The sequence below is a fragment of the Manacus vitellinus genome, unplaced genomic scaffold, assembly GCF_001715985.3.
Source record: "Manacus vitellinus isolate BGI_N305 unplaced genomic scaffold, ASM171598v3 scaffold_11_pilon, whole genome shotgun sequence".
Classification (NCBI taxonomy): domain Eukaryota; kingdom Metazoa; phylum Chordata; class Aves; order Passeriformes; family Pipridae; genus Manacus; species Manacus vitellinus.
The window spans coordinates 173,643-192,050 of record NW_021938895.1 but is presented as its reverse complement, the minus strand read 5'-3'; the positions used below and the strand labels follow the sequence as shown (position 1 = coordinate 192,050).

The following is an 18,408-nucleotide window of genomic DNA, read 5'->3' as shown; positions in this document are numbered from 1 at the left end:
AATGATTTTTGCCCTGCATTTCCACGTGTGTTTCCTTGTTTGGACCTTCAGTTATTTGAACACCATACCTGGCTGGGGGGCACCAATTCTCCTGTTCTTGCCTACAGGCTCAATGGTGCATCTGATTTGTTGGGGAGAGACATACTTGACTTTACAGGGGACACCTGTGAGAAAGAAAAGGAGACAAATGTACTGTATGAGACTTGGAAACACAGCTGAGCTGCAGCATGACCCCATCTTAGAATCATAGAACTGTTTAGGTGGGAAAGGACCTTTAAAGATTGTATAGTCCAACTCCTGCCATGGGCAGGGACATCTTCAATGAGATGAGGTTCCTCAAAGTCCCATCCAACCTGGCCTCAAACACTTCCAGGGACGGGGCAGCCACAGCTTCTCTTGGCAACCTGTGCCAGGGTCTCACCACCCTCATTGTATAAAAATTTCTTCCTAATATCACATCTAACCCTGTCCCCTGGCAGTGGGAAGCCATTCCCCCCTGTCCTGTCACTCCAGGCCTTTGTCCCAAGTCCCACTCCAGCTCTCTTGGAGCCCCTTTCGGCACTGGAAAGGGCTCCCAAGTCTCCTTGGATCCTTCTCCTCTCCAGGTGAACACCCCCAGCTCTCCCAACCTGTCTCCAGAGCAGAGGGGCTCCAGCCCTCAGAGTATCTTTGTGGTCTCCTCTGAACCTGCTCCAAGAGGTCCATGTCTTTCCTATGTTAAGGACTCCTGAACTGGATGTGCTATTTTGGGTGGGGTCTCACAAGGCTAAGGAAGGGACAGAATACCCTGCCTCAACTTTGTTTCTGAATGGGATTAACAATTCTCTAGAAGCCTGGGCTGGTACTACCAGCAAGCAAAACAGTTAATGCCCACAGTCAGAATAACTGGAGCTTCCTGAAGGTGATTCCTACAACTTCCACACTGTTATCACTAAACATTCCTTGGGTTTTGTGCTCAGGGCCATGATCACTGTATTGAAAAACAAGTATTTCACATTTCTCTCACCTGCAGCAGTGACCTGCACCGGTTCCTCAAAGAAATCCCCCGTGACAGTGAGATCAGTGCCCCCTCCAAGGCTCCCTCCAGCTGGGAACACGGAGGCTATCTCTGCAGGGGAAGGAAAAGGGGAATCTGAAAACAAGCATTGGAAAATTAACCCCAGCCCTATTTCTGTGAAAGCCTGCAGTGCACTTGCACTGTTTCCAGCCAGAGCAGCTCCTGTGAATGAAACCAACATCTCACTGATCCTTCCCGGGCATTTGACAGCCACTGGGATTACACCAGGAATGAACAACACGGGGAACTTGGCTGCATGACAGGAGAAACACTGCAGTGCTTGGGCTGTTACTTAGCAGTGGCTGCATCTGTCATGCTCAGATTGCAAACTGGTCTATCCTGTGCTATTGAGGAGCTCTGAAGAAAAAAAAAAAAATGGAATTAAAACAGTTTTAATCCTTTCGACCTCTTCTGACTCACTTCTCAATTTAGCCCATAGGTTTAAATGTTACCACACTTTCCAATCATCTGACATCTGAGTGTCCACTTCATGACTGTGAGATTCTTTCAGGATTTTATCTGTTACAGTCATGTCCCTCCACACTGGAAAACTGTTTTTCTCTTTGATGACATTTTATCACTTTGGACTCGGATGTCTTAGTTTAACCACCCAGCTGTACTTGTCTAGATCTGAAAAAAAATTAAAAAGACTAATAAAAACTGGTGAGGGATGCTGATCTATATCTGCTTTTTCATTGTTAAATCTGCTGCTTAATCTTTGATTTTACAATATTGACTACTGGCTAGCACAGTACAGTCTACTGGATAGATCTGGCAGATCTTTCTGCTTGTGCTCTGCCCATAGACAAATTCATACAGTTATCTCATTTTAATGTGCCTCAACTTGTAAATAAGGACATTCAATTATCCTCCTTTATAAAGTATTTTCAATTTATGGGTGAAACAAGTAGTATGTTATAAACAATATACAAAACATAGACATGTATTGGCTACATGGGGTTTTTTATACAAAAAAAGCTTTTGTTAACTCTTGAACCAAGATTCTCAGATGCAGCTCATAAGGTATTAACGCATTTATTACATCAATTTCAGTGAATTTAATATCAAAAAATTGGTGGGACCTTGCTGGGGACCTCTGCAGGTGAACCAAGTGGTCTTTCGGTGGTTTGGGTTGGAAGGGGCATTAAAGATCATTCCAACCCCCTGCCATGGGCAGGAACACCTTCCACTACACCAGGTTGTTTCAAATCCTGGCCAACCTGGCTCTGGATGTTTCCAGAGATGGGGCAGCCACAGCTTCTCTGGGCAACCTGTGCCAGGGCCTCACTACCCTCACAGTAAACAATTTTCTCGTAACATCCAGTGTAAATCTCTCCTTTTCCAAGTTCAAACCCATTACCCCTTGTCCCATCACTATCTGTCCATGTAAATCTTTAACACTATTTGCATAAGACCATAACCTCAAGCAGATGTTTAGTATTTCATTGCCTCCTGCCTACAATAGAGCTGGAAAAGTCACATGTAGGTTATTTTTAGTGAGTCTTAAATCATTTTATAAACTAATGGTGCAGTAAACCTGCCATTCACCACTTATCCAATACTCAATTCTTGGAGTGGCTGAACATCATCTCCTTGTTGCTGATGTGCAAGTTATCTCAAGTTCTACATTTCTAAAATCTCAACCCTATCAAACACAGAGTGATTTACAGGGCAGAAGTTTCTGTAGGTGCAACATCTCAAGTCTACAACTGATCTGATAAGAAAAGGAAGAACAATAAAGCAACATCATCCCAAGCCATGCCATACTGCTGTTCTGTGGCTGGCTCTCTTAGGTTAGGCTGCCCAAAACAGAGTCAAACATATCCCTGTCCAAGAGGAACACTAAGTTACTGGGGATGTTAGAGGCAGCACACCCCACCTTAGCACATAAATCTGCTTATCTTGAAATTTTTGATCTGCAGCTTTTTACTTAGTCAAACCCATACCAGAGGAGTGTCACTGCAAGATGAGGACACAACAGGATTGCATCCCTGGGAAAAGCAACAGGGAGAAGTCCTTTCCTAGACTACACCAGCACTTCCAGAAAATGCTGCAGCAGTGAGGGGGATCATTGTAATACCTGAATGTGTTTGATACAGGAAAAGCTCCTGTTTGGCACTGATGAGCCAAGAACCTTTGTGTACTACTGACCTGCAAGAGAGAGAAAATGCCTGAATGATCCTTGGCCATTTAAGTTAAAGCAGACCTTCATTTAGCAGAGCAGGCCACTCACTCTCCAAAGGAACAGTGGGACATTTCTACAAGATCCAACAACACCTTTCAACAGCACATTGAGGCATTGACTCACAAGATCCCATTACACGGTTGAAACACTTTAATAAAGTACTAACACATTGTAAAGTATGTTTTGACACTTTCAGAACCCATTTTCACCTCCTTTTATGGCTAAATTCTTTCCCACTTGGATGAATAGTTAAAAGTGAAGTGAAAGTATTTCATTCAACTTGGTTTAATAGAATGCTTTGGGTTGGAAGAGACCTTAAAGATCTCATTTTGTTCCGACCCCTTGTCATGAGCTGGGACAAATTCCATTACACCAGGTTGCTCCAACCTGTCCTTGGACAATTCCAGGGATGGGGTAGCCACAGCTTCTCTGTGCAACATGTGCCACCACCCTCACAGCCAAGAATTTCTTCCCAATATCCAACTTGAACCCCCCCCTCCAGTTTAAAGCCATTCCTCCTTGTCCAAGATAAGATGTCTGATGCTTTGAATGCTGAAGGTAAAGTATTAAAGTACCAAAATATAAATCGTCCGGGGAGAAACATTGTGCCTTTTCATTCCCAATCTGACAATCATTTTCTCAAGAAAACAAAACCTCATTTCTAAGCAATGAAACACATCATTCAGTAAAAACATCATTTGCTAAATCTGGAGGGTAAGGCATCTGTATCCCCATGCAAAACCAGAGAAAAAGGGAGAAAAGATTCTTTTACTCACTTTCCTTTGTTAAACACTGAGAAGCTGATGTTGTGGGACCCTGGAGGAGAGAAAAGTATAACATGCTATATGGCAAAACATGAAGTGCATCCTACCAAACCTTGCCCAGGTGTCCTGGGCCCAATTCTCCTGTTCCTTACAACAGTAAGGAAATTGTATTTCATGTATTTAACTCAGAATATCTTTCCCAAACAAGAAGCTTGCTGCTCAAATCCTCCACAAGAAATTAGAAACTTCTTCAGAGCACTTGGAAGTGAGGAGAAATGAATGGGATCCAACCTGCTAACAGAGAGAAAATACAGGGGAGCACCCAATTTATTCCTCCAACAAAGCAGTAAAGGGAAGGTCCACCACAGATAAGAAGGATTAAAGTAGTAAACTGAGCAAGGACCCCAAATCACACTACTGCTGTCAGCAGTGTCCACATCATGCCATGGCTTCACTTCATGTTCTCCCAGGTTGTGCAGATGACACAAACCACAGAAGTGGCTGTGTTGAAGGCTGGTAAGCCGTGATTTGAAGTTGCTTTTGTGGGCTCAGCCCTTTCTATTCTGCCTTTGGAGGCAGAATAGAAACTATCCTCTGGAGTTGCAGGAACAGCAGAAACCCACCATTTTTACCCCTTTTCACCAACCTATGTGGTTTCCTTCCACCCGGCACTGCAAGGTCCCCAGTCCATCCTCTGCCCGAATGGGATAACTGTGGAGAGACAAAGGACTTTACTGAGTCTTGAGAGCTAAAAGAGCAAAATACAGGGAGAATCATCTAAACAATAGGTGTATAAGCCCACATCTTCTAAGACAGTCCTGTTTGGCTCCATTTAGAAACAAAGGAGAGAAACTGGTGAAATGGAAGAGGAACAACCCACTGATGATCGAGAGTTCAGCAGATTAGGAGTGTGTCTCTCAGCAGCACAGTGCTCCAGCTTGGCCCCCTTAAACCTATTCCCAGAATCTGAGCCTGTTGGTGACCTTCAGAACCCCCATTTGAAATAAAAAGCTGGGCAGGGACAAGTGTGGGCACGGGGCAAAATGAACAGGAGGACAAAAGCACTGCCCCTCTACTTGCTCCTCTGCACGTCCCTAAGGTGTAAGAAGGATCAGGTAGCAATTAAACCAGATACAATGGCATTACACCAGCCTTCAGGAGTCATTGAATGTTGGATGTACCATCATCAATTCACATTTTCATTTAAGTTCTCCTCTTGGGAGCCAGGAAGAATTTTACACTGCAATAAGGGAGTCCAGTGAGGACCCCAGGAGCCTTAGGACAGACTTCCACGAGAGCAGGTTTTCCCCTGGTTCCCTGTTAAAGTACCCTCCTCCTTTTCCAGGGCTCACAAGCACTGCAAGAAGTGCATAACTCATAAAAGAAACGCTGCTCCAGAGCCCATGGCTTTGTCCACAATTAACAGAGTGCAAGATCCAGCAGCCTAAAGGGTCTCATGCAACTTACAGAAGACAAGAGTATATGAATTCTCCCTGGAAGCATCCAAGACCAGGTTGGATGGGGCTTGGATTAACCTGGGATAGGGGAAGGTGTCCCTGCCCATGGCAGGGGCTCGAAACTAGATTATCTTTCAGGTTCCTTCCAACCTAAACCATTCTGTGATCCTATTAATACCAAATAATAAACAGTGCTGGGACCCAGGCACCAGAGCCTGTCTGTCCATGCTGTTAAATCCCAAGAGCTATTCGCCAAATTTAGGCTCAGATTAGCTAATCCACCTTTAAAATTAATGCCTATATAGGACTGAAGACAATGCATTGACCAGGGTCAATAGGTAGCTTGGAAATGGTTACTTTGTTTTGGAGTTTAGAGAGTTGAACAGAACAGATGTGGCCAGGGCAAGGAATGTCATCTGCAAGCCAGAGAACAGCCCCTGGCCCTGCCAGGCTGTGGCTGGAGCCACAGAGAACCAGCAGCCCTCACCCACCCCATCACAGATCCTTTGGTCAGCTCCCCAGGGTCTCTCTCCACCTCAAGCCAAAGCAGAAAAGTTTCTCCAAAAGCCATGAATTAATTTAATTTTTTGTGCACAAGCTGTGCTGTGCCCTTGCACCAAGATAAACAAAAAAAAAATGAAGAACTGACATGCTTCCAGCTTGTCTGTCAGCAAAAGAGCAGAGACTGGTCCATCCATCTCCTTCTGCTGTGAGGGTAGCTGGCCTGGGCAAAAAAAAACCAGGAAAAATGAGACATAAAACAACATGGAGCTCCACAAATGAAAACCTGATCCTGTTAAAATCAGCAGCCAACATTTTCAAGTAGGACAGGAATTTCCCCTCACTTTTACAGTTTTACACATTTATTAATCTTTTGTCTCTTCACCTGCAAAGTGTATTTCCCAAATACTGCAAGAACTGCACCTCTGTAAAGATCGTGAGTGTCAGGAACATCTTGGAGACAGCTCTGAATGACCTGGTAGCTCCTCCCTGTAGGCAAGGCTGAGCTCCAAGAGGGCTATACTCACCCTTACCTTCCAGAAGCAGCAGGCAGCATCCCTTACAGCAAGTAATTCAAGATGCAGCTCAGCTATTTCTTTTTTTCTTTGAGGAAAAACACTACAATCTCTGCCAGGAATCACCCAAGCTCCTAACAGCAAATTTAAATATCCCCACTTTAAAGAACCAATATGGAACAACTTCAAATGAAGAGGAGCAATCAGGCAGGAGGAATAAATTCAGAGTAATTAGCAGAATAAGCAAAGGTTGGCAATTCTTTGAGAATGAAGAGGCAATCATGGGAAATATGTAATTAAAACCTGTTATGCAAACACTCTGTGATGACCCATCCTTCAGAGTGTAGTTTTCTGTGACCAATGCTTCAGAGTGCAGTTTTGTGAGGTTTAAATAGAAGACTTTTCTTTTATTAATACAGGTGGCTGATAGTGAGAACCTTTCCTTTTAAGGAAGACTATAAAAAAATTCAGTGCTGCCAAACGTATGTTCATCAGCACTGGACCATTGCATCCCACACAAAGCATGGAAAAGGGGACAGAACACGCTTGAAAGTATAAAAACCATTCTCCTTTTTCGCTCCAAATCCCAAATCAGCGTGACTGAAGGACAGACTGCTCTGGTCAAGTCCAAGTCCCCACCTGGTACATATTTCCTAACACAACCAAAAATGGGCAAATTATTCATGTGAAGCTCCAAAGGGAACCTGTCTGGAATGCTGAGATTTTGAGGCCATTTCCTTTTGGTGAGGTTAAGCTGTAAATGAGTAATCCAGCAGTGGAGCATGAGGCACGTCCAGCCTGCAGTCACACAGAACAGCCTTTCTTCCCACTGAGCAAAGGTTTCACCAGAGGCAGGTAAAACAATAATTACTATCAAACAAAGGATGCTGATGTGCAGTGGTGCAGGGCTGAGAAATGGGTGCAGCTGATATGGCAGGAATCTGCACTGGAGTTTCACTCATGCTGGCAGAGAATTTAATTAATTAGCAAGGGACATTTCCATTCAGCTTGAGAAGTCATTAAAAAGCATCCAGTGGTTAAGTATCTGCTGCTGCAATTAAAATTTCTAGCTAGTGGGAATACACACCTTTCCTGGATTCTGAAATGGTCCTGAAAATGCCAGCACAGTGACTATGGGTTAATAGTTTTTCTATAAAATACTCACCTGGTCTTAGTTCTTCACTATCACTGACACAAGTGCAAGGAAATAATAAATTAGTACTTGATAACATATCCATACATATGGAAATAGATATGATATGCATCAGGACAGTGTTGATACTCACTTTGGATTTGCTGTTCTTAAAGGGTTGCTGCCCTGAAGTGAGTTTCTTAAATCTACCTACTTTTTTCTGTTACATGTGATCATAGAACAACAACAAAAAAAAAAAAAAAATCTGAAATCAAACCTTTGAAAACAAGGAAATACCCAGAGAGGATTTAAAGCAGTGAAAAACAAAGCCTTTTGTCTCAAAATACTTCTCCTTTGTCTTCTGTCTCACTAGAGCATCTGCTTCAAACTAATAGTTTTTTTCTAAAAAATGCAAATGGAAAGGGAAAATTTATTTAACTTTTCGATCCTGACATTATTTTAATTAGTTAAATTTTAATTTGCTAGCCAAAATAAAATCTACAGCAACCAGCTGCAATTACAGTACAATTCACACTGAGCTGTGATTGACTGTGCTGCCAGTAAACAAACCAACCAGCTTAATGGACCAGTTGCAATTAGATTAACAAAGTTTGCTGGAGCCCAACTCATGAGCTGCAATAAACCACAAAGGAAGTAAATGGCAATCCTGGGCCAACTGGTTGCAATTTATTGCTGTCGAGGAGGCTGATGGAAGAAATGCCAATTTACAGGGACTGGGGCAGACACTGCCTGTAGATAATTACCCATCAATATAATCCACGTTGAAGTCGAAGGTCTCATATCTTCCAGCGATTGTCTTCCCATAAATCTGTATTAAATTTCCTGTTCAGAAAGGAAATGGAAATTGAAGAGAGCCTTTTAAAAGCAGAGAACTTATTTGCAGATTCTGCGAGCTGAGCAAGAGGAATCCTTGGTCTTTGTGAATTTTACAGAGGTGCCTGCACTGATGACTACTCTCAGCTTCTACTATGGCTCAAGCGACTTCAGACTTATTCATTTTTCCCAAAACACAAGTTTTTGTTTCCCACCAAAAAAAGTCCATTCCCAATTTTTTAGCAGGTCTCCTGCATTTGCACTGAAAAGACATTTTCCTCAACTCCTTTGTTAACTAAACACCACATTCTAACCCGATTCCACTGTAGAACCTCAGGAGACAATCAAATTGACATCACTTGTACATTAGACAGGGTGAAGGTCTAAAGAAGGAGCTCAGCATATCTGTGGCCAGTTGAATCACTCCCAACACTCCATTTACCACACGGTGGGAGAGCTTCATTCAGTCACCTCCACAGGAGTGTCTTACATCAGTTCAGACACCCAATCAAACACCTTTGGGAATAGATATTAGGAAGAAATTCTCCCCTGTGAGGGTGGTGAGGCCCTGGCACAGGCTGCCCAGAGAAGCTGTGGCTACCCCATCCCTGGGAATGTCCAAGGTCAGGTTGGACAGAGCTTGGAGCAACCTGGGATAGTGCAAAGTGTCCCTGTCCATAACTGGGGATTGGAATCAGACCTGCATTAAGGCCCTTTCCAATCCAATTCTATCTGATCCTGTCCTTCCACTATGGCTCCAGAAGGGAATAAGTCTCCCTAGTCCTGCCTCTACCTGCTTCATGGAGGTCCTTCATGCTCCAAGACATTTGAAATAGCACTAGACAGTGTTGTTCTCATGCTCTTCACTGACCCCACTGGGAGGTCAAACACCCAGCTAACAGATAGAAATCTCCATAAAGACACTCTAAAGCAAGGCATGAGAATCTTGAGCTGAACTACATCTGAAAATAATTGGAAATAAGGGATTGATTTAGATTTAGGAGCATCTCTGTGATCTCATCATACAAGTGTCTCTCTTCATTCTTAAGAGACCAAAATGTTTTGATTAATCTTTACTTTGGACATCGAACTTTCCATTTCCTCTAATGAAATCTGAAAATATAAAAAATTAATAGAAATAGGGAAAAAACCCTTCCATATGCCAGTTAATTGTTCAGACCAAAAACATTGAATGTCTTCTCACAGAACTTTAAAGTCTGATCTAAAGCTCCATTAACCAAAAGGTCTGTATGGTGTTGCAACATGAACACCTAACAGCTAATTCTTCTTAAAATTGCTCCTAAATAAACAAGGTATGATGACTCAAGAGTTGGGATGGATTAGACTTATCAATCTACAGAACAACATCATTCCACTCAGGCAGAGTTGGGCTGCAGGAACCAAGCACCAAATAACTTGGTCACTGCTTGTTCCCCACTTTTGTACCCAGTGTTGCAGACTCTTCCCCCTCAGACAAACCCATTTTCCTGTCCAGAATGAACTTAGACATTAAAATCTGGTGGTGCCCATTTTATTCCCAGCAAGACAGACCTCTCCTAAGGAGGAAGACAGTGTGGAACATCAAATAATGGTTTAAGTGGGCTCCAGCATGAAGAAAGGTCCCATACCTGGAATGCCAGATGGTGGATTGATTTGGTAAACCACAGGTGTCTGCTCAGCAGAGAACTGCAAAGAGAAATTTGTAGTTAAATGGAAGTTATTTTCAGTGCATTGTAACATGATCTGATGGTGCATTACTCACAACACAGCTGGCAACTGCATTTCAGAGACCTCCACTTCAGATCTGATCTTTGAAGCAGAGTCCTGCTCCAGGAAGGGAGTAAGGAGAAATATTCCCTTCTTACCTCAACCTCCATTCAGAGTATGGGTTACTGCTATTTTTACATCCTCTTTTGTGCCCAAATTGCCCACCCTGGCTTGAGTCAATGTCAGAAGACACACTTTAATACACTACAAAGTTTCCAAGTCATACTTTATCTAAAGTTAAAACCTGCATTTTATCCTACATTACGGCACCATTTTTCTTCCCAAGAGTATATACTTAAAAAGTATTTATTTATCACAGAAGTTAAATATTTCAGCCACCCTTTAGCAAGTTTTTTTGGTACCCTAAAGCTGTGGAGCAGTGAAAGAGCTTGCATTGGCCCATCTTAATGTAGTGTAGTACAACAGATATGTCTTTGGGAAAGAACTACCTTGGACTCTGAGGGAAAAAAGCCTTGAAGATTGAGTCCAACCATTAATCTAACACTGCCAAATCCACTAAACCATGTTCCCAAGTACCACATCTATTAAATCCCTCCAGGAATGGTGACTCCCCAACTTCCCTGATGTTTGACTATCATTTTGGGTAAGAAATTTTCCTTAATATCCAATTTAAGCCTCCCCTGGTGTAACTTGAGGCAATTTCTTTGTCCTGTGTCTTGTAAATTGGGAGAGGAGGCCAAGCCCCACCTGGCTCCAGCCTCCTTTCAGGGAGTTGTAGAGAGTGAGAAGGTTCCCCATGAGCTTCATTTTCTCCAGGCTAAACCCCCTCAGTCACTCATCATCAGACTTGTGCTCCAGGCCCTTCCATTGCCCGTTTTTTTGGATATGTTCATCTATGATCCCTGGCACTTAGAGATGCTGCTGACAGCCCAATAAATGGCACGACAAACCTCATTTGCTAAATTAAATTGAAGACACCACTGCATTATTGTGGGTTTTTTCCAAGCTTTCCTTAAACCATTCCCTTTCAGAGCTCAATCTCTGCCTTCTCTCCTCCTCATGATCATGTTAAAAATGAATGAGTAGCCACCAACTCCCTCCAGCAATGGCCACTTCTGGGAAGCAAAGGCAACATCACATCATACCCCAGGCTAGAGATGATGTGGAAAAAGAAGCCAAAACCAGCATGAAACTGGGGCCACTGGCTGACACAAGTCTTTTGAGCTGCTCAGACTTGTTGCTGCCTGCAGCGGCCTTTTTCAGCCTAATGTGGAGGCAAAATTAATTTTTAATTCTCATAGCTCCCAGGTCCCGGTCCCAAAACAAAGAGACACACTGTGTTTTATTTAGCTTGGAATGTGCCTCATTAACAGCATCCCCTGGTGATTTTTCATCAACTCTCTAAGCCAGCTGAAACACCCAATGACTCTTCAGCTTTAATGTGCAATTTTCTGAGAACGCTGGGCTCTCCTGCTCGATGCTCACAGTCAGCTCAGAGGTGGGATGGGACTTTCAAACACACAGGCCTCAATCAAAACACACAATCATGGTTAAGGATTCTGTCCTGTGTGAGATCATGGAATGGTTTGGGTTAGAAGGGACCTTAAAGATTATCTCATTCCAACCCCCAGCCATGGGCAGGGGCACCTTCCACTAGACCAGGTTGCTCAGAACCCCCGTCTAACCTGGCCTTGAACACTTCCAGGGATGGGGTAGCCACAGCTTCTCTGGGCAACCTGTGCCAGGGTCTCATCACCCTCACAGTAAAAAGTTCTTTTTTATATCTAGTCTAAATTTACCTTTTTTTTCAGTTTGAAGTCATTCCTCCTTGTCCTGTCACTCCAGGCCTTTGTCCAAAGGCCCTCTCCACCTCTCTTGGAACCCCTTTAGGTACTGGAAGGGGCTCTAAAGTCTCCCTGGATCTTTCTCTTCTCCAGACTGAATGCCCCCAGCTCTCCCAGCCTGTCTCCAGAACAAAGGGGCTCCAGCCCTTGGAGTATTTTCATGGCCTCCTCTGGACTCGCTCCAGCAGTTCCACATCCTCCTTATATTGGGGTCCCAGAGTTTGATGTGGTACTCCAGGTGGGGTCTCATGAGAGTAGAGTAAGCTCTCTGAGCTACATCCCTTATGGCCAGTAATGCATATCTGGACCACACTGTCTATGTGCAGAGTTTGTGCTTCAACACAAACTTCTAAACCTGTCTTCAGGTTTCTCCTTTAAAATTAAAGTCACTTCCCTTAACGTGCTGGTCATGATTCTCTTCTCTCTCATATGCTGTAGATCTGGTTGCAAGTCAGGACAAGAAGCTGGGATGCTCCTTCTGTCCTTTAAAACTCGATGCATCGAGGTACTCATCAGTGGCACTGGGCAGACCAGGCCTGTTCAAGGCCAGGTTGGAGGAGACTTGAAGCAACCTGGTCAAGTGGAAGGTGTCCCTGCCCATGGTAGGAATGATCATCAAAGATGATCTTTAATGTCCCTTCCAACATTAACCATTCTATGATTTAATTATTTGAATATATTGCCTGTGACACAATGTCTGCAGTTGGACTCCCTCCAATACCTTGAATCCTTTATCATCACTTCTACATGATTGGTGATTACCTTGAAAGAATAATTCTCTTTCTCCAGCCCAGTCAGGTTGTTAATCACACATCCTTTAAAGATCACCTCCACGTAGTACAAACCCTCCTGGGGTGAAGATCTAGGTGGAAGAGAATGTGTTATATTGTATTACTTTTATTGACTTTGTGTTAATTTTTTAAGAAATGCGAGGTCCTTCACAGGGTCTCCATTCCTACCAGACTCAGTGGGGCTTCAATAGAGCAAAGCAAATTTATACTGTCAACCCAAACTTCACACATGTGAACCCAAACTCTAAAACAACAATTTAAAAGAAATGTGGAGTCACAGCAAGAAATCACAGTTAAGTGCAGAAGGTGACAGGACCACATCAGAACTCTACCCAAATTATATGTTAATGCAAAACACAAACATGTTCATCAGACATGCACTAATGATAATTGGTATTCATTAGTAATGAAATGACCCAGGGCTGCCTGGATCTGCAGGGCATCTTGATCCTGGTCGGTAAATTAATGCTGCATCCTTAATGCACAGAGTTTCTCAGCACAGTTAATTCTCAGAATTAACTCCCAGCCAAATTACAGCAGCAAGAGATGAATGAGCCCCATTAGGGTCCCTTCTACAGCCTCCAGACACCCCAGTCTTCCAGTCAAGCAACCCTTTTCTAAAGTTATGACAGGACAGAAAACAGGCACCTTAGACTGTCCAGCTGATGCTTGAAACCATATTTATTTCCTGCTCTACTCAAAACCTCTCACTATACTCTTAAATAGGCTGAGGATACCAAAACCCAGTAAAATCTCCACCAGGATTTTCTTAGTTGTTTTGTATCTGAGAATCAGATATCTACAGACCTTTGAAGGTCTGAGTCTAGGCTGTCCCAGAAGCTTCAACAAGACCCTCACACTAAATAGCCTCATGTTTAATAAAGTTGAAACAAGAATAAATGCAGCACAGCTTAGGAGATGCTCAGGTGTGGGCACTGTAGGAGAAAAAGGAATTCTTTCAACTCCTTAACTGCCTGTACAGACACTGAAAGAAAATGAGGATCCTACCAGACAAACATCAAGGTCTCACCCACAGTACAGTCACAGATCATACCTTGTTCTGCATCTTATAGTGTGTAAGTCAAAGTACAGAGGAGAGACATCACAGAGCAGCCTGGGCAGGTCTGGATTCACCAGGGACACCTCCAGCTGGGACACACTGGCTGGAGAGACAGATTCTATCTTGTGGGATGCTGAGCCTAAGTAATAAAGTCAATCAGAAGAGCTCTGTGAGGACAGGACCACTCACATTAAGACACACGATAAACAATTTTCAGTATGCAACCTAGCTTCTCCAGGTATTATCTTTAGAGCCCTAGATCAGGCTTTTTAAAATCATGCTTGTGTGATTTTCTGTTTTTGTGGTTTAACCCCAGCCAAGAACTCAGCCCCACACAGCCACTCCCTCACCTCCCCCCTGATGGGAAGAGGGAGAAAATTGGAAGGGTAGAAGTGAGAAGAATCATGGGTTGAGGTAAAAACAGTTTAATAATTAAAAAGAAAAAATAATAAATTGTAAGGAAAAGAAAAAAAGTAACAAAGAGAGAAGAAAATAAACCCCAAAATGACAATTAATGTAAATGAAAACAATTGCTCACCACAAACTGACCAATGCCCAAACAGTCCCTGATGTTCAGAAAGTTTTATCTGAGCATGAACCACCATGTTTAACTTTTGTAGCATAATCAAACACAACAAAAATGCAGAAGGCTCACACACAACTCTCCCTTTGCACCATCTTCACAGATGGTTCCCAGTGCACAGACTCACTTTAAACGACAACAGTGGTTTCATGGTTTGCAGCAAACTGTACATTTCCTCATGGTCCCAGGAAGGTCTTTCCCCTTCTCCCAAGGCCTGTTTCCCCCCAACAAAAAAAACAAACTCTGCTTGAACTGATTTCCCAGCTCTGCCTTCACACAGTGCTGTTGGGGAAACATCTCCCTTGAATCATTCAGTTGGAAAAGACCTTTAAGATCATTGAGTTCAACTGTTCCCTCAGCACTGCCAAGTCTACCACTAAAATATATCCTCAAGTGCCACATCCACACATCTTTTAAAACCCCCGATGACTCTACCCCTGCCCTGGGCAGCCAGTGCCAGGGCTTAACAACCCTTTCCATGAAGAAAATTTCCTAATATCCATTATAAATCTTCTCTGGCACAACTTGAGGCCCTTTCCTCTTGTCCTCTCCTTGTCACCAGGGAAAAGAAATCTACCCCCTGTGCTTCATCCTCCTTTCAGGGAGTTGTAAAGACCTGAACTTCCTTTCTTCCCTCTATTTCGTCATCTCTCTGGGAATGCACAATATTCAGACAAAAAGTCTAATACCATTCATTGTAGTTATAAAAGACTGAGAGTCAGAATTTGAGCAGATAAACCAAATATACAGCCAGTTAAAAGACCAACTTTCCTCCCAATGAATCAATATTCATCACTGTGGAAAAATCAAGCTTAGCTTTCCACAGCTGATTTTGGGCCCAAATGAGTATGACTTCTCAATTTCTGAGATTTATATTCAGAACTCATGTTTATCATTAGTGTTTTTAAAGCTCCAGCACTACAGGACCTATGAAGGGAGATTTTCAGCTCTTCTTCAAAAAAAAAAGGATGGCTAAGGAGAAATTTTTAGCTCCACATCTGCAAAAACAAGGTAAAAAATGTTTCTTCTCTTGCTTAGGAAATAACCTTCAGCCATAGCTTATGAAGTGATAATTTCAAGCTGATTTCATGTTATGAGTGTCACAGCCCACGGCTCTGTTGCTTATGGTTTGTCACTCCAGCCACTAATCTCACAATGGAACTGATTCTCTTTTACCTTTACACCCCTGGAAGTGTTCATGGCCAGGTTGGAGCAACCTGGTCTAGTGGAAGGTGTCTCTGCCTGTGGCAGGGGTTTGGAACGAGGTGAGATTTAAGGACCCTTCCAAACTAAACTTTTATGATTCTACTTTGACATATACTTCCTAGGAATTTAAAACTCACCATCCAGAGGAATGGTAATCCAGGTTCCTCCAGCAACACTACCCTCCTGGGGCTCGATGAGTGATCCAGTGGCTGCCACTGCAAAAACAACCCATCAGGCTGAAGTGTCATGCAAACATCCAAAATACCTCATTCAGCATTAGAGACACTGGTCTGAGAGCTGTCCTCCTGTAATTCCACCCTTCTTCTCATTTCTTCTTCTCACACTTGCAAATTAGTCATATTGCCCACCCTTTATCCCTCCAGCCATCTCCCCCATTTGATAGTCCTGCTTCCCCTCAGTGGGGTTTTAGTGCCTTCAGGACTTTATTCACCAAGCTGCAGCTTGAGCCTCCTGTCCTCCTCAAGAATTAAAATAAAGATGATGTTTACTAATCCAGCTCTCAAAGAAATGTGTTTGCTGACTTCCGTGCACTAGGCTGCCCACAAAATACAACCTCTTCTGGCTCCACAACAGCCTGGCCAACTCTTTTTTTTCTGAAGTCCTCAGGAAAGACATAGAGGCCTGGAAAGAAACTCCTGCTTCACGGTGTTAAGTCTCCTATAACTTGCTATGGCCATGCCTTTCATAAAGGCATCAAATTCCTGAGATAATTTAGGACTTATTTTGGGTACCCTCATTCTCTGAAGCTAAGAGATGAACCAGTGGCTGGCTTTTCTTTTTTTTTTTTTTTAGCCGCTGACCAGAATTTTCCAGAAATCATTTTACAGGGATATCTAGTTTGCTGATTAAATTTTAGGGAGTTTCCAGCTTCTTAGCTCTGTCTGGATGCAATCTCAAACATCACTATTGGTCACTGAAGCCCAGTATTGGACACCCTTGTATCATGAGCCCTTAATATCAACAAGCAAACAGTGGCATATGTATCATCAAGTGAATAAAAACCAATAGGTACGATGTGAACTCAGGTAGAACACAGAAAATTAAAAGTTAATTAAAAAATCTACACTGGCTATGGAAATAATGCCATGAAAAGAAAACCTGATAAGGTGGATAATGTCTGGTATGCTGCATATATCCCATAATATTCAACACCTTTTAGAGATGCTTATCCATGTCAGGATGCAGTTAGTCTGTATCTTATCTATTGGCAGTGGATTTTCCTCGTGTTTTATGACCAGGGTGGTTGGAAACATCACCTCTCCATCACCCACCTGCCAAGAATATCAGCCCAGCGCTCAGCAAGGATGTTCTCCAGAGGTTCATCTTGAACACTGAATGGAGAATTCATGAGAGTCTGGCTCCAGAATCATGGCTTGGGGACTTAGGACCTTCCCTGTAATGTTAAAACAAACCTCACATGAATTCTTTTTTCACAGTGCAAACCTGTGGGAGCAACAGCTGTGAATTGTTCTAATAATTAAACAAAATAAACATTTGAGTACTTGTAGACTAGGTCTTACTTGCTGTCATAGCCAGACACATCCCACATTCCCTTTGTAAAGTCCATATCAGGAACTGTTCTACCACTTAAAGACAGACCATCAAATTCTGCTGCCCTCATCCTGAGTTTTGTACTAGTATGGAAAAAAAATTGGGTGAATTGATTTAGGCAGATTTTTATATAACAAAACCATTTGGATTGGAAGAGACATTAAAGATCATTTCATTCCAATGTCCCTGCCATGAACAGGGACATATTCCACTAGACCAGGTTGCTCCAAGCCCATCCGACCTGGCCTTGAACACCCCCAGGGATGGGGCATACTTCTCTTCTATTACTACTACCATAAATATAGTTTTAAGATAATCCATATAATATACATCCACAATCATCAAATCTCAGACAAAAAATCTCCTCAGAGCTGCTGGGTAAGAGCAGGGCTGCACAGGGATGAGCAGTGGGATGGCACCTTAAAAAAGATGCAACAGGAGAGTGACACTCTTGGAGGTGAGATTTGGGCAGAAGCTTACATTAGAGCTATGAGAAAAAAACTGCCACTATAAAGCAACTTCCAAACTTCTATTATTATACCACAAGACCTACTGTAACTACTCTCACTATATTTCTTGCATATTTTAACATCCTGCAGTGGTCAGGGGTCAGGGTCCAGAGCCCCGAAGCAAGTGAATGTTGCATTTCAAAGCAAGTGCATAAAATATCATTTATATTTAATTTTATTATTCTTATTATGTCTTTTGCTGGTGTTAGTTACCTTAATCAATTTGTTCTTCTTCCATTCCTCCGATGAATGAAGTGCAGTAGCTCCAGGAACAGCACAACTGCTCCATCCCTTTGATGCCAGCTCTGCCACAATTTTCGGGCTGAGGTTGTGTTACACACTTGGTTCAGTGCTGAAACCCACCAGACAAGTTTCTCAAAAGGCTCAAATCCCGTCACAGACAGCTCAGAGCCCTCCACTGAGTGTGCTTAATCATTAACCTAAGCTGTTTGCTGCTATTAACTGTTTTGTTCCAAAACTGTAATTACCATAACAAGAATAATCTGAAATTGTTCTTCCATTGGTGTATGACTAGATCCTCCAATAAGAGGATCCTCTTTTTTTCGCCACTGCAATGTGACATAAAAACTATCGGAATGGTTTCTTGATATGCCAATATTCAGTCTAGGACTGACTTCCACAGCAAGTGGACTTCAAGGTTCCCTTAAAT

General features: G+C 42.8%; 1 protein-coding gene across 1 annotated transcript in view; it reads right to left on the bottom strand.

Moving 5' to 3' along the window:
• Positions 1–18,083, bottom strand: part of PKHD1 (PKHD1 ciliary IPT domain containing fibrocystin/polyductin) — a 256,328-nt gene extending 238,245 nt beyond the window's left edge. Inside the window, exons 1-13 of the mRNA XM_018088733.3 lie at positions 17,952–18,083; positions 16,950–17,071; positions 15,795–15,872; positions 13,863–14,007; positions 12,780–12,879; positions 10,074–10,131; positions 8,376–8,454; positions 6,113–6,187; positions 4,653–4,717; positions 4,019–4,058; positions 3,138–3,208; positions 1,007–1,108; positions 69–164 (exon numbers count right to left, since the gene is read on the bottom strand). Of these exons, the coding sequence (XP_017944222.3) occupies positions 69–164; positions 1,007–1,108; positions 3,138–3,208; positions 4,019–4,058; positions 4,653–4,717; positions 6,113–6,187; positions 8,376–8,454; positions 10,074–10,131; positions 12,780–12,879; positions 13,863–14,007; positions 15,795–15,872; positions 16,950–17,001 (961 nt within the window). The 5' untranslated portion in view covers positions 17,002–17,071; positions 17,952–18,083. The remainder of the gene's footprint in view (positions 1–68; positions 165–1,006; positions 1,109–3,137; positions 3,209–4,018; positions 4,059–4,652; positions 4,718–6,112; positions 6,188–8,375; positions 8,455–10,073; positions 10,132–12,779; positions 12,880–13,862; positions 14,008–15,794; positions 15,873–16,949; positions 17,072–17,951) is intronic.
• Between the last annotated feature and the right edge of the window lie 325 nt (positions 18,084–18,408).